The sequence below is a fragment of the Notamacropus eugenii genome, chromosome 6, assembly GCF_028372415.1.
Source record: "Notamacropus eugenii isolate mMacEug1 chromosome 6, mMacEug1.pri_v2, whole genome shotgun sequence".
Lineage (NCBI taxonomy): Eukaryota > Metazoa > Chordata > Mammalia > Diprotodontia > Macropodidae > Notamacropus > Notamacropus eugenii.
In genome coordinates this window covers 313,020,115-313,036,710 of record NC_092877.1, presented here as the reverse complement: position 1 = coordinate 313,036,710, position 16,596 = coordinate 313,020,115, and the positions used below count along the sequence as shown (strand labels likewise).

Sequence of the window (16,596 nt, the reverse complement as noted above, 5' to 3'; positions counted from 1 at the left end):
AAACCAGAAGTGAAACCACCTCTACCCTCAATGAGCTTATATTCTAATGGGGAGACATGTATGTGTATACTATACATATATATGTATGTATGTATACATTGAATATCAAATGGTTATAGGGAGAAAAACAGTAGTAGCATCAGGCGTACCAGCCTACAAGAGGCAACGCACCTCATTATGTCACTTAAATTATTTACATGAATAAACAAGCATCAGGAAAAAATTAAAAAGTTCTTGACCTCTAGTTTTCACTAAGGTTGGACCACCTATATAGAATCAGACAGGCAAATTTCAATGATGGTATGCACATATTCTAGGCACATCAGACCATCACTTTTCCTTCTTTCATTTGTAAGTGTCTATTCAGAGAAGTCACATCTTATTGCTTGCATAATCTGCATTTTTTAAAAAAATCTAACTACTGTAATTTGAGTGTAACAGCCTTTGCATTTTTCGAGTGATACACCATAGGCTCCCTCCCTTGCTGTGACCAGTCATTACAATATATTTTCTGTCAAGAGTTTTGCCACCCTTTTGCATTGCTAAATGGTTTTTTACAATGCATTTTGAGCATAAATACTCATCTGATTTTTAGAGAGTGGTTATAAAGTCATTTCCACTGACAATCTGTAATTGGGAAATAGAAGGTTTTCCAAAAAAAATGTAGATGTTCTCTAGTTACTGCAATTACCTTTACTTATTTAGCCAGACATGCTAAGTTTTTCAAAGCCAAGTAAGTGTTTTTATACTAACTAACCTGACTCATGTCTTCCTAGACAGCAAAAATTTCTAGTTGTGAGAGAATTGTTTCCAAATGTGATCCTCGGAATTAGATGTAAAAATCTGGGAGATTAATAGACACAATCTAACTTCTAGAGTTTAGGAAATTGACATACTCAGAGTTGAAACTCAAAAGCCTTTGGCCGAAAATATGTCTCTTTTGGTGAATAGACTCAAAGTCCAGTCAATCCAATAATCTCATCCATCTTCCACCTACTTATCTACTACACCCTATCAATGGCCCTAAACTCCAGCAGCATTCATGCTACATAATTCCTCACAGTCATTTTCGAATTTACTTCTTTCTCCTCATTTCTCCATAGCCCTTCATTTCACCCATTAGCAAGAAGGTTGAAGAGTAACATTAAATGCTTATCTAAGTCTTTCTTAGGTCATTGCAATACATTATTGCTAGTCAAGCTCTACATACGTAAAGAAGAATTTCCCATTTCATCACACACACAAATTGTAGCATTTATTATGTAGAGAGTAGAGGAAGGTTGAAGTGAATAAAATTCCAAGTCTTGCATGTCGTAATAATATTTAGCAACATTGGGAAGCCATCCAATAAATGGCGCCCACATGCTGAAGTTTGCTTCCTTATAAAACTAATTAAACAAAGACCCAACTCTTCATTATGAACAGCACATGCACTATCTTCCTTTGTCAGGGATTTGAATGTAAGCCTTTGTAAGATAATACATTGGTAATGCACAATAGCTGTTAACGCCTCTCACTGTGGGTGTTATTAGGGAGACAATGATTAAACTTGTTTTGTTCTTGCATTTAAACTAATTCTCTATTATTATTGTTTGTTAGAATACTCTAAGGAACCCCTTTGTGCAAGTTTTTATAAAATTCTCTGTGGGACTTGATGCTGTTGAGCTCCTGAAACAGATAAATGAGCTTGGTAAGTCACTGTTAGATTATGCAGTTTCATGGGACCTTTTATTCCCAGATCCTGTCAGGAAAAAAAAATGTTATCCTACACCAGAACTCCTTTCCATTTTGTATTCTGTCTTGCTAGGTTCTGGTTATTCCGTTACTCTAAGGGAAATAAATCCCCTGCCATATTTTCTATCCCCTGCCTCCTCAGTTAGGTGTACACTTATCTAAAGTTGTTCAGTCGTTTTTTAGTTATGTCCGATTCTTCATGACCTTATTTGGAATTTTCCTGACAAAGATGCTAGAGTGGTTTTCCATTTCCTTCTCCAACTCATTTTCCAGATGAAGAAACTGAGGCAAACAGGATTAAGTGACTTGCAAAGGGTCATATAACTAGTAAGTGTCTGGGGCCAGATTTGAACTCAGAAAGATGTCTTTCTGACTCCAGACCCAGCACTCTATCCATTGGGGCACATATCTGCCACACACTTAATTTACAAGGGGTGCCAAACTTTTCTTTGATGGTTAACTTCTCAGTTTTCCTTTTACATTATGGATGATACAAAGCACTCAGAAATAATAATAATCCAAAATAAACCATGCAAATGCAGTTTCCCTTTTAACTGACCACAGATGGCTTTCAAGTTCCTGATATAATACATTGTTTTTCATTATACAGTGTTCTTAACACAAAGCAAGTTCTTAATATCAGTGCACACTGACATCATGATAAGTTACTGGCTGTGGAGGAGGGCAAAATAATTCATTAGCAATCACTGACTTTTAACATTTTATGCCATAGCTAACACACAAGTGGAATTCCTGCATCAGGCCCTGAGTAGAAAGACAAAGGTGATGGATTGTCTCAGAAAGAAAACAAACTAATAGCTAGTGAGGCAGGGATGGGTTCTTCTCTTTCAAGGTCATTTAAAAGGATGTGTGAAGAGGATGAAAAGAAGCTGAGACAACTTAGGCATTCCCTCTGCCACATCCCCACGTTCAACCCAGAGGATGCCAAGTCATCTCATTCAGTCTATGTCTGATGTGCTGTTGCTATGCAACCCCTGGACTAAGAGCATCGATATTAGGGAGAGGTAGAATGAAAGAAAGCATGTTTTTTATGTTAGATAGCAGCCCTGTTTGGGGGGCTGTTTCACTGGTGGCATAGGTTACAAACCATCAGAAAGGAACCACGTTTAAGGTTAGCCTCCAAATAATATCTGTGTTCTAGGACACGTGATGCCTGATACCTGCTTATAAGAGAATCAGCAATAAAAAATTTTCTGTTTCAAAAGAAATCACTTAAACTGTCATTTCTGCTGAGAAATATTTTGAGTCAAGGATAAAAGATAGTCAGAGAATCAAGGATAAAATAATTTTCAGTTCTGAAAATTTTGGAAGCATGTAGAGGTAAGGTTTAACGTTTAAAATGTGAGGCAGATGATATTCTAACTTTGAGACAGATGGTCATAAAATTATTAGGTAGTTTAAAGCTTGTCGTGGTAAGATCAAAGAGAAAATTTTCCATTTGGAATGAAGTGGAAGTCAGGAGAAATGTATTATCCTCCATTTATCCCCATTGTATTTTAAATTCCAATTAAAGATCCATCAAAATTAAAAGAGAATCTCTGCCTTCAATTGCATTGTATTGATTACTTATGGCCACTGGAGGCCACTGTTCAACTATAAGTTTCCCCCTCCCCCATCCTTTTGCACAACAAAAGCCACTCACTTTGAATTCTAGTGCAAAATGCTTGCTAGTAGCTGACTTACTAGAAAATGTAATTTTACTTTAAAAGATTGTAGGGACATTTGGTTGGTTAAGAAGAATTCATAATATTTAGCATGTTTTTATTCACGACAGTCGAGTCAGGAAGTGAAAATTCAATCAACTATAATGTTATATTCATGTTTGTTTTCATATAAATTGTTCATAGCAATAGATGATATTACAAGGATACCACAAAATCAAAGAAAAATTAGCTCATCCTTTTTTCATAGTGAAGTAGTTATCTAAAACAAATCCATCCATCCATCCACTCACTATATTAGGTTCCCTAACTTATGGATTACTTGATCTAGATTCATCAAGATAATTCATATGATTCTTAAATAATTTAATTACATATGCATATATATGCCATATAGTGTGTACTTTTCTTTAGGAAATGTTTCCATAACCGGTTTCATTTGTTGATTACTGCTATTATTTTCATATTCCAGCTATACTTTCTTTTGCTCAGTTTTGCTCTATGCTTCCATATACCACCTGTTTGGCCAACTCTAAATTCGTCCTTCATCCCCTATTTTGTAGTTTTCTCTCTAGCGACTTATAGATAATAATAAGGACTAGCATTTATTTAGCATCGTAAGGTTTGCTAAGCACTTTACATATGTAATTTCATTTAATCCTCACAAAAAATCCTGCTGTTATCATCCCTATTTTACAAATGAGGAGACTGAGATGCAAAGAGGTTAAGTGATTTGCCCAGGGTCACATAGGTAATAAGTGCCTACCTGAGGCAATATTTGAACTTAGGTCTTCCTGCCTTCAAGTTCTACGCTCTATCCACTAAGCCAGCTCATTGTGCTTTCCTGTCCTATAAGTGTTCCCTGGTGAGAAGTAAGAGAGACTTGCATGTTGGACAATGTTGAGCTACTCAAGGTTGTAGGAATAGGAGATGGGACCAGACCTATGATCTCACTGATGTAGAAAACTAGACCCTCTCTATCCCCTCCCTTCTCACCTTACAGAAAAGGAAACTGAGCCCCAGAAAGTTGTGACTTTCCTAAGGTCACATAGCCAGTCAGGATTTTAAACCTGTGTCCTCTGATTCCAAAACTAATCTTCTCTCTATTGTATCATACTGCATTACTGTGACATTTAGCTTCTTGATCTTAGATCACTATTCAAGATATTATAACACGTAAGGTTTAGTTGTCTTTAACTTGATCTTGGCATGATGTTACTTTTAACATCAACTGGATGAAAATTCTCTTTGTTGAATATTTGTGTTGCAGAATAAATTTTGCCTGATGCACTTTTTTGAATTTTCCCCTATTAAAGCACATTTCCCCTATGTCTTTAATTTTCTAGTGCTTAATTTTATGTGTTAACATTTCATGGCAAATCAGTGCTTTTGATGCATCATTATGAGAATCAAGATGGTGATGTTTTCTTTTTGTTTTCCCCCGTTGGTTTTTGTTTTGCTTCTCTTCTCCAGATATTCTAAGGCTAAAATTGCAGAACAACATTGGCATCATTGATCAGCTTAATACGCTGTCTGCCCTGACAGTCAACATTTCCTCCTGTGTATTATATGATCGCATTCAGCCAGCAAAAACTATCGCTGAAATGGAAATGGAAGCTCAAAGGCTATACAAGAACAACGAACTTTTTGGAAGTAAGTTCAACTCTGCTTTTGCTTAAACTGTCCATTTTGGCAGCACACAGATTCATCCCAATGAAATTCTCAAGGTGCTTTCCATGTTCTCCATGCCTGAGACCTCAGGCAACTGAATAGCACAGACCCTTACACAAGAACTCCACAATTATAGCCAAAGTCAAAATATCTATAATCAAAAAAGCAAATAAATCCTTTACAGTCATGCAAGTCTAGCAAGATGAGAGAAAGACCAGATGTTTGAGTTGACAGGACCTCTGGACATCACATACACCTGAAAACCTCTGCCTACTCTCTGCAGCACATCTGGATAGTATTCTTTCAGCTTTTCCTTGAAGCCCTATAATAAGGGGGAGCTCATTTCCTTTGCCCCTAGTGTCTGTGCACATGCTCTCCTGTTCTGTGTGTGTTGCCTGCTGGGGAGTTGGAGGTAGTCTTGTGCAATTGGGCTGTGCTACTCAACTGCTTGAAGTTGCAAGGATGGAATTTCTTTGATGTTGGAAGTTCCCACAAAGGGACCATGCAATTGATACTTTTATAAAGTTGTCTAGAATACAGAAAGGTATGACTTGCCCAAGGACATATAACCAATAAGTCTCAGAGATGAGAAACAAACCCAGATCCTCCTGGTTCTAAGGATACTTCTTTATTCTCTTTTCTATGCTCTTTGAGGTTGTAAGAATGGAAGAAAATAGAGGTATCTACCTGAGTTGAATATATGTCACAAGTTCAGCAAAAGTGATGATGGGATCTTCTGAGTTATCCTTTTCTCCTTTAGGACCTATTCTATTAGAGGTCACAAGATTGAGAATTATTTGGTCAAATTAACTACATAATTGTAATAATTTTATAGTATATTTATAGATAGTGGGCAATAGCTTGAATCTGCTATTGAGTTTATTATTATTTTTCAGATACTGAAAATTCACGTTACACCTTCATAAAACTGCCATTTTCTCCCTTTCTTACAAATCAAGAGCCCTGGACCTCTTGTCCTATCATTAACCCAGATGTTTGGCTGCCCTCTTATGGAAGCCTCCAAATTACAGCAAGTAACCTCAACTATTAAATGATTTTTCTTTTTTTCTTTCATCATTTTCATTTTAGGTGTTATTTTCAAGCTTCCTTCTAAAAGAAGCAGGGAAAGAAAAGACAATCTCGATGGCAATTCTCTTCCTCCGCTAATAGAGTACACCATTCGAATGAGTCTCAAGACAGCCCAAACAACCAGCAGCCTCCGGAACAAACTCTGGGCTCCTGGTCCACATAATTCTCCATCACAAAACCAGATCTATGGCAGAGCATTTATTTACTTACAGGATAGCATTGAAAGAGCTATAATTGAATTGCAGACTGGGAGGAATTCACAGGAAATAGCAGTTCAGGTTCAAGCAATTCCCTACCCCTGTTTCATGAAGGACAAGTAAGTCTCTATGGTTTAAGTTATTTAGTAAGTTGCAGCTTCTATGAGCGTTTGGTATTAGTCCAAATACAATTGTTGGAATCAAATGCTTACTACAAGTCTTCCTCAAATGAGATATTGTTGTTCAGTCATTTCAGTCATATCTGACTCTTCACAACCCCTTGTGGGGTTTTCTTGGCAAGGTTACTAGAGTGGTTCGCCATTTCCTTCTCTAGCTCATTTTACAGATAAGGAAAATGATGAAAACACCATTAAATGACTTGCCCAGGGTCACACAGCTAGTAAGTGTCTGAGGCCAGATTTAAACTCAGAAAATGCATCTTCCTGACTCCAGGCCCCCAAAGTGATCATTCCCCACCTTGAAGACATGCTCCATTATTATAATGCCTTGTCTTAATGGATTAGAAATGATAAGTAGGGGAGAAAGACCACTGGTATAAACAAGAAGAAACAGAAGTAAACTGAATGCTACCTCTTTATAATCCTTAGTTCTTTCTGAAAATAAATGGGAATCCAGATGGAGAAATTGGAAAATAGAGGGAGAAGGACTCTTTGCCTGAATTGTTCCTCTGTGATAAGTGTTCTAAGGAGCATATCAGTGTTCCAAGAAGAATTTGGGATGACTTTATGGAATAGTGCCTTTGGCAAGGACTCTTCCAACATCTCAAATGGTTTTGCAAATGAATTTTTTAAAATTAAAGATAACTTTTTCAGGCAATGCATTTTAAGGTTCGTTAAGTCTGCCAGTCTGCTAGAACAAAATGGCTCCTACTTCAATAACAGTTAAAAAAAAAAAAAGATACCGGAAGATGTGCTTTGTGCCCATCTACCTCCATTGGAGTCTGAAGCATGTGAAAATTACTCTAAAGTAACAGAACTTATTATTCAACTCAGCCCTTGCTATTGTTACACCATTTGGGGCTTTTCTTTTTTCTGTTGATGCCCCTCTCTCTCTTCTTTGACTGCTTTAAGAACTCCAGATAAGATGAGGTTGTAACCCTTTGTTGAACAATGATAAGGGGAGACAGATGAGAATTCTTTCTAGAGGGTTGTCAAGGTTAGCTGCTTCTATTATGTAGAGAAGCCAAGACTAAGCTGCATGAACTGTGTGTGAACCCCAATGGCCAAACTGAATAGGAAAAAGATCTGAGGGAGACCTGTGGGGATAAATTAAATTAAAATTCCCATCTAATTTCTCACTATTCCCTACTCATTCCCTCACATTGGATTTGGATACATTCTTTGAGATCTAATATAGTTTTAGCCAGCACTCAGAAGCACCAGCACTAACCCTGGGCAAAAATCAAGAAGTAGGAAACTGTACTCTGGATGGTATTTCCATCTTCTTGAGAATTCACATTGTATGTAATAAACACATTAATTACATGATATCGTCATGAGTAATGATGACTTTAAAAGGTTGAAAGCTTGTTAGGAGCTATGCCTTAGTTCCAAAAAACCAGGGATAATAATGGTGGGAATTTCAGCCACCATGACAGGCATATAGAGGATATGTCCTGGGAGAAGATGGCATTTTGGGTCTTCCTCAGTTTATAGCAGCACACTGGCATGTCAGCCCCCTTGATATAACATAGATTTTGAAGAACTCTCTTGGAGAGTGTTCATCAAATTGCCGATAGGGATTCCAGTAAGTGTTGTTGCCTAAATATTTATTCTGGGATGTTCATGGTTATAAATTTCAATTGAGGCAGCATTGGCCAAATGCTTCCTAAGAGTAGAAAATCATTCTTTTGATTAAATGAATCATTCGGCAAGATAAATGGAATGCCATCTGCTTTTTCTCTATTCTATTCAATTTTGTATCAGTCAATGAGATCTTGATTCTTAAAGCTTTTAAGTTAACTCTCTTACCAAGACTACTTAAAACCATTCTCCAAAACATAACACTGCCTATCTGTAGAACCTCAAATTGTACTGGCAGCAGAAAAGCATGGAATTCCGAGGATCCCTTCCCCAATTAATTTTGCTCCATCAATATTAGATTAATAGGGAGGAAGCTTGGAATAATGGATTGATGGAATAATGATCTTGAAGTCAGAAATATGTGAATTCAAGCCTTCCTTTTGCCCCATGCCATCCTTGATCAATTCTTTTTTTGGAGGCACTCAAGTGACCAGCCGAGTGTCTGAGACTGGATTTGAACTCAGATCCTCCTGACTTGAGGGCTAGGTGGTACAATAGTACCACCTAGCTACCTCTCCTCAACAAATTCTTTAAGATTACCAGGCAATCCAACTGCATTTGGGAGAGTTTCTCAAACAAGAGTTCCTGAAATTGGTAGAATCATATATAAGTCTAGACTTTAAAAAAAACCGGTTGCTTTTATTTTCACATATGCATAGGTTTTCATTGTGAGGGAAAGGATATTTATGCAGTTACATTCTCCAACTCTGCCATTATCCATTTTGGTGAGTGCTATTTTTTTTTTTCTCCCAGCTTTTTAACCAGTGTTTCCTACTCACTTCCTATCGTGTTGATGGTAGCCTGGGTCGTGTTTATAGCAGCCTTTGTGAAAAAACTTGTTTATGAGAAAGACCTGCGGCTCCATGAGGTAGGTTGAGAATTTTTATGGTACCCTAAAATTTCAAATAAGTGCATTTCTTATTAGAATGAATTGCTCTGATTTCATTTAGACCAGCATGAACATGAAAAGCTTAGCCACACAGTGTGAATTAGCTCTTAGGGAAAACCTTTTGAGAATTATAAGGAAAATGGATGTCTTTTCTACATAAACTCACAACCCCTTGCTTTCCTCCCCCAACCAAAAAAATGCAAATCTACTGAGCATTTATTAAATTTCCCACCATGTGCAAGGCCTTGTGTTAGGCAAGGAGGGTACAGACAAAAGGGAAAATAATCCGTGCCATCAAGAAGCTTACATTCAGCTAGAAAGTATACTATATGAAAACAGAAAATAATATAAATGATAATTTGAAGAGGGAGAAAGCCTTAGAAACTGGAGGAGAGGAGATATAAGATGTTCTGCATGGGTTTTTAATATCTATAGAAATCTAAATAAATAAAAGTAGTATTATCATAAATATAACTGTTACTCAAGAATAAGTCCATTACAATTGGGATAATGGAAGTCTGAGTAGTAACTCCCAGGACTGGAGAATTATTAGCATAATAACCAAATAGAATCCAGAAATAGCTGTTGGAGCCCCTTCTTCTGTGTCTCCACATTGTACAAAATGCCTCTTCAAATATCTAGGAAATAATTCCCCATCTTAGAAATTCCTTTTCCATCAATCATTGCCTCTTTCCCCTGCCCCATACACATACTTGTTCCTCATGTTTTCTAGGGACTTAAAATGCATCCTAATTATCATAATGATATTGTCGCTATGGAAAAACAGATCTGAGGCATATTGGGTCCTGTTTTCCTGTCATTTTTTTTCCATATGGAATGAATGAATGAATGAAAAGTATTTATGAAGCATTTATTTAGTGCAAAGCTCTGAGGGTACATGAAAACGGACGTAATCTTTGTTCTCAGGGAGCTCACATCTCGATGCAGAATGTAACCCTAACCCTAAAAGTTAGTTGAAATGGTCTAGTGATTTTTAAGTGTCATGACAAAGTGAATCGGAATATGTCTCCTACAGTACCATTTCTAAGGACAAAAATATCCATTTCTGACATGGAGCCACTTGAATTTGGGGCTAAGAACTTTCTTATCGGGGTCTTCAGTAGTTTTAGCTACTGAGTAAGTAGGGACTGTGGCACTTTCAGAGGCACTAGGTTGTATCTCTGCAAGGTTAATGGTGGCCTGAACAGTGGTCATGAAGCCTAGTCTGGAAGCAGGGATGCTAGTCTAAGGGATTCTGCTGTTCTAGGTCTCACCTACCCCTCACTTGCAGTTTGTCAGCCCCTGGTGCTATTAGTGTTAGGGATGCCAGCCTCTTCTTTCCAATGGTTGCCTCCCTCAATGATGGTTCCATGCATCAAGCTGGAAGAGGAGCCAGTGGGCTGGGTAAAAGGGTATGGAGGGAAGCTGCTATTTTGAGGGGCTCTTGATTTCAGGATCCTGGAGTAAGAAGGTAGTGGTCAAGATGAAAACAATATGTTATTTTACAGTTTTATTTAGTGTTATCCAATGCTGAGATTCCATTAGAATGTCAAGTGTGCTGTGAACATTACTATATTAATGAGGGCACTCTTGTATTCCTAAGGGGGAAAGGAAAAGAGAGGAATTATTTCAAGCAAACCAGTTATTAGAGTAAGGCCTAGAGGGTCTGAATTGATTATAAGAGTGACCTGATGTCCATGAATAGGTTTTGCAGATTGACCTCCCTGTGCATACAAGCGATCAGTCAGCTTTCTCTACAAAAGCCAAAGAGCCTCCCTTTCTTGTTAGGAAAGCATCACCCTTCCTGAATTACCCTAGTGTATAGACTCAAAATCACCAAGAATGGTCTCTGGGTGTATCTGGATATTACAGAAAAGAGCAAAGCATGACTTGCAGACTTTTCCAAACTGAAGATAGGAAAGGAGTGTGCTGCAATCATTCTACCCTGCAATTTGCTTCATTGAACTGCAGAATTACACAGAATCTCAAAGCAAGCAATCTTGTATCAGATTTTTGTAAGCCCCAATGCCTGGTCTTCTGCTGCTATGTTTTAAGGTCATGTGATCTAGTCCAGTTCATTTCCAATTTGTCATTCACCAAATCCTTAGAGAGGGTACTTTCTCTCTGAGTAAAATCAATAGCATCTTTCAGCTTGATATAATGGATGGAACTGGCACATTGTCTCATATAGACTTATTTCCTCACATAGTTAAGTTACTATGTTCAGGTAACCTGGGGATCATTTCAACCCCCTTATTTCGTGGGTGGAGAAAGTAAGACCTAGAGAGGTAGTGAATTGCCCAAGATCATTTGACTAGTTAATAGCAGAACCAGGATTGAAACCCAGGGCTCCAACCTCACCTTCACATCCCTTCAGCAGCCAACATTCTTCTCCAAATAATGCTACCTCATACCCTTACCTTCATTGCTTGTGCATTTTGATAGCATAGAATCAATATCCAACAATTCTGGAATTACTGACAAAGGGGTTTTTAATAATGATCATAGCCTACTAAGTTGAAAGGATTCAGAGACCCAGATTAATTTACGAATATTTCTTCCAGGTCTCTGGACTACAGCTATGTGAATAGTACTGTCGTACTTATGACTAGTCAGATTTCCAAAAATCTCTGCCAACCAGTCTCAAGTTTTTCCCTCAATTCAGGACAAGGTTATAACATTATTATTAAATTGGTAGCTTAATGTAACTGCTAGCCCCTCATTCTCTGACCTTTCCTAAGAATCCTGCTCCACTGAGTTCACCAGACTTTCCCAATGAAATTAGAACACACATTAGCAGATGATAAGATGCTTTATAGAAGGTAACTGGTCAGCGAGTTTTGAGTTTGTTTGTTTGCGGTTGGTTTTTTTCCATTTGTGGGAAATGCTGTTTGTGTCTTTTGTAACCCTTTAAAGCTTAACTAAAACAGGGCATAATTAAAATAAATATTAATAGGTACTTTTTTTATACAACTATCATTTCCCACAAAACCTTCCTCATAAAACCCTCTTTCATAACAGAGCAAAACAGACAAGCAAAATAAAACCAACCCGGAGACTGTTTTAGAAAGCAAAGGTGACAATATACATCCATAGTCCACAGCTTCTCTAGAAAGAAGTGGAAAGTGTTTCATCTTGGGATCTCTGGAACCTCTTGTTTCTTATTCTGCGCTATATGATGCATTCATTACATATTATGTACAATCTGAATTCTGATGTCTATTAATGTTGCTTCTCAGGTACATTATGGAAGTCATTGTCTTTATTGTCTCCTCCATTCTATTTTCTCCAGTCTCAACTTCTTCTGTAATCTTTTCATACATCGTATCTTTCTCTGAATCCCTTGCACCATATATTTCATGGCATTCAGATAATATAAGTTGTTCAGCCATTTTCCCAGCTGATGGGTGCTCCTTTTATTTCTAATTCTGGACTATTACAAAGAGTGTCACTATGAAAATTTTATTATGTATGAGATTTTTCTTTCTGTCATTGACCTTTTTTGGGGGAGTTCCATAGTATGGAACCTGATATGGGCCACAGTAGGGTCACTGGACCAAAGAGTATGAAGAATTTAGTAATTTTTCTTGCATTTTAAAAATTGATTTCCAAAACAGTTACCTCATTTCACAGCTCTGTTAATATGTCTGTCTTTCTCCAACAATAGCTATTTCTACTTTTAATCATCTTTGCCAATTTCATAGGTGTGAATATGAAAACAAACTTCAGAGCTGCTTTAACTTACATTTTTGTTACTACGATTTGGTGTATTTTTTCATGTAGTTATTCATAGTTTCTCTTTTTTTGGATTTTCAAAATACTTATCTTTTACCTGTATATCTCTTGGGCAATAATTATTCTTGGTCATATATTTATGTCAATTCTTCATATTTTGAAAATCAGACTTTATCAGAGAAGTTTGATGCAAAGATATATTACTTGCTTTATAGTTCCTTTTAAAATTTCTAGCTACATTTGTTTTGTTTATGCAAAATCTTTTTTTGTATTATAAACATTTATTTTGAACATTAATTTTTAAAAATTTTGTGTTCCAAATTCTCTCGTTTGTGCCTCACTATGATATCAATTATACATATGAAATCATACATGACATATTTCCATATTAGCCATGTTGTCTAAAAAAAAAGACAGAAAAAAGAAAGATAGAAAGAAAGGAAGGAAGGAAGGAAGAAAGAAAGAAAAGAAAGAAAAAAAGAAATAAAGTGAAAAAGTATGCTTTGATCTGCACTCAGAGTTCATAGGTGCACTCTCTGGAGGTGGATGGCATTTTTTTTATCCTGGGTCCTTTGGAAGTATCCTGGTTCACCAATTGATCAGAGGACCTAAGTCTTTAACAGTTGGTCATCATTATTATATTGTAGTTACCATATGCAATGTTCTCCTGGTTCTGCTCACTTCACTTTTAGGCTAAATCTTTTAAACTTTACATAATCAAAATTCGCCATAAGTGGATCTTTCCATCATGCTGGATCCTTCCTTGATCTTTTCTGACATCATGAAGATACTAGTAGAATATTCGGGCTGTCCATCATTTTCACATACCACATGAGTAGCTTTTTTTTTTAAATCACATATTTCTTTGAGGATATCCTTTAACCTAATTCCTCAGGATTTCTTTTTTGTCAACCATCGTACATCATTTCATTACCCTCTAAGTGATACTCATAGTTACTATAGTCACAGTGAAACATGATTCAGAGTCGTACAGGAAGTTCTATGATGAATTTATGAGATGAAATGAGCAAAAATCACACTGGATGGTTTAAAATTTAAATTTGGGTCAAGGGGAACATCCTCACCTATGAGATCATGGATCATTTAAATATAATCAAGATGATTTCTCCAGTCTTTTCTGACTTTCCTTTTATCTTATTTGATGAGAAATTCTTCCCCTCACTCTTATCCTCTCAACATTCGTGTCAATGCAGAGGTTAAAATTTCCATGGCAATTGCTGTGGGTCTGTCTGATCCTGATTAGACTATCTTTCTCTTCATATTGTTTTGCCTTTGATTGGGTATTGCACTAATGGTAGCAACAGACCAAACCTTAGTTTGAGAAGCAGATATATCATTACTTTGGGCACGTGTAGGAGACAGATAACAAGGCTAATTGTGTGACGCTCATCCCAGAGCAGAAGACTTATACAAAACAAAACGTAGCCCATACCCTTCTTTGTGAGTCGTCCTTCATGAGGATGGGTCCTTCCTTCTTATTGTAGCAATTTTGGCAGTGTATGCAGATAAACTGCTGTTCAGTGTGATTACCCCTCTTCTTTTTGGACAGCTACTTTATTCATTGTTAGCATTCTGATGTTGCATTGATTCCTAGAGAGGAGAAATAATTACCCATACCTATTTTCTAATAACTATCCATAGCACCAAAATAACTGTACTCTTGTGATGACCTATGGTCAAGATCTTCCCTTTTGCTAAGTCTAGGAAATTTTGGCCTGATCCTGTGTCTTTAAAGCTTACAAACTAGAGTTAAGTGGGTTTCAGTCTATTTTTCAGGTTTGGCAAATTATCATCTTATAAGTCAGTAAATAAAGAGATTTCCAGATGTATAAAAGGGTCACACTACAAATGGCAACTGTCAATAAAAAAAATACATACAATGTGTTTATACAAAAAGTCAGCTATATTTCATGACTGATTATAGAGCCTAGAGATTTTATACCCAACTGAAATATGTTGACACATCTACAACTATCAGATGCTGGCTCTAAGTGGAAGGTTTTTCCCCTAATTCCTGATGGTGAATATTTGAGAATTTCTATTAATTTCATGTTTATGTAGTAGATATTTAATAAGTGAATCATTTTAGAAATTTTTATCTATATACCAAGGCATGCACATTCAAATCAGTTATGATAACATCCTAACACAGTTGCATGCTAAATTAAATACAACCTTTTTAACTCTTCATCACAAAACATGAACCTTCTGACATACCATAATTAACTTTTTTAGTGTTTTATTGATAATATTATTTTTATGACTGTCACTTCCATGGGATGTACCTCCCTCTTCAAAGTGTATTCCCCCACATAGAAACCTCACATGTAACAAAGAAGTAACGATAATTAAAATACACACATGCACACACACAAAACCACAAACACACACATTGGTCTGTACCTACAGTTTATCACCTCTCAAGAGAAGCAGGATATGTTTCATTCTCAATTCAGAGCTGAAAAGTCAAATTATGACTGTAAAAAAAAAAATGAAATGCCCTTTTGTTAAATCCAAGTCAGGCTTCATATAACCCTACATTTATTATCTGTGCTGTAAGAGTCACGCAGTATCTCATACCTAGTAGGAGCCCAATACATTTGATGAAGTGAATTGAATTAATAAGGAATTTAAATCGCCCCTTGGGTCTCTTAGATCATTAGAAATTAACACAATTTCTCTGCAAATGAGATTAAAACCAAAAATATTTGGTTTTATCCTAATAATTTGTCTTCAAAGAATACTAAAATCCTGCTCTCTTTTCTAGGCTTCATTTGGGGATAAAGAGGAGGGGTTTTAATATTGGCCTACTCCATTAGATGCTGAATGTGAGGTTTGAAGTGATGACTTTATTTGTCTTAGTCTCTATTTTGCTTACTGAAGCAGTCTCAGTAAATCTCCTAAAATACAAACAATGGGAAATAAGCAAATAAAGTATCTCCCTTTGTAAATCATTGACTTATGAGCATCCTTAACCCCAATTAAACAGTCTTCATGAATGAGGTGGGGGTAGGAGAGTAAGATGATGGGTATTTACAGTGGAAAGTACCCTGGATTTGTTATCAAAGGACTCCACTTTGGATACCTACTATCCATGGGATCTTAGGTTAGTTTACTTTTTTCTGATGGGCCTCAGTTTCATCATTTATAAAATGACAAGATTGGACAAGATAATCTGGAAAGTCTCTTCCAGGGATAGAGCCCATGAATGCCTGTAAAGGTTATTCCAAACCAACATTTTACTTCCAATGACATTGTACCTTCTAGACCAGAACAACTTGTAACCTCAACCTTTCCCTTCAAGTCAAGAAGCCTTGTTTCAGATTTTCATTCCTATAGAGAAAAAGGTTGGATTTCCATTGTATTGTGTCACAAATCCATGGAAAAGGAGGGTGAGGATGAGAGCAAAGTTAAGAGGAAAAGTCACAAGTTTTGTTGTGGTGGTGGTTGTTTTTTGTTGTTTTTGTTTTTACCCAGGGATGATTAGCTTAGAGCCTGCAGCTTAACTTGTTGGCAGTCAGGTATCTGTTTCCATGGGAACAAGAGGAGCAGTGGTATAATCAAAATGTGATAAGTTGCAAAGAATAAAAATTCACTACTGTGGTGGTAGACCAAAAGATCCAGTGAGCTCCCTATTATTTTTCCCCCTTGGCAAAATTGAAAAAAGGAAGGGGGAAAGAAAGAAAACATTTGAAATACCTTGATTTTACAAAAGAAAGGGATTTCATAAATGCTTATGGAGGGTTTTTTTGTTG

General features: G+C 36.7%; 1 protein-coding gene across 1 annotated transcript in view; it reads left to right on the top strand.

Moving 5' to 3' along the window:
* ABCA12 (ATP binding cassette subfamily A member 12) overlaps positions 1-16,596 on the top strand; it is a 227,690-nt gene that overhangs the window by 145,304 nt on the left and 65,790 nt on the right. Inside the window, exons 20-23 of the mRNA XM_072617503.1 lie at positions 1,600-1,690; positions 4,890-5,069; positions 6,177-6,492; positions 8,950-9,064. Coding sequence (XP_072473604.1) covers positions 1,600-1,690; positions 4,890-5,069; positions 6,177-6,492; positions 8,950-9,064 — 702 coding nt within the window. The remainder of the gene's footprint in view (positions 1-1,599; positions 1,691-4,889; positions 5,070-6,176; positions 6,493-8,949; positions 9,065-16,596) is intronic.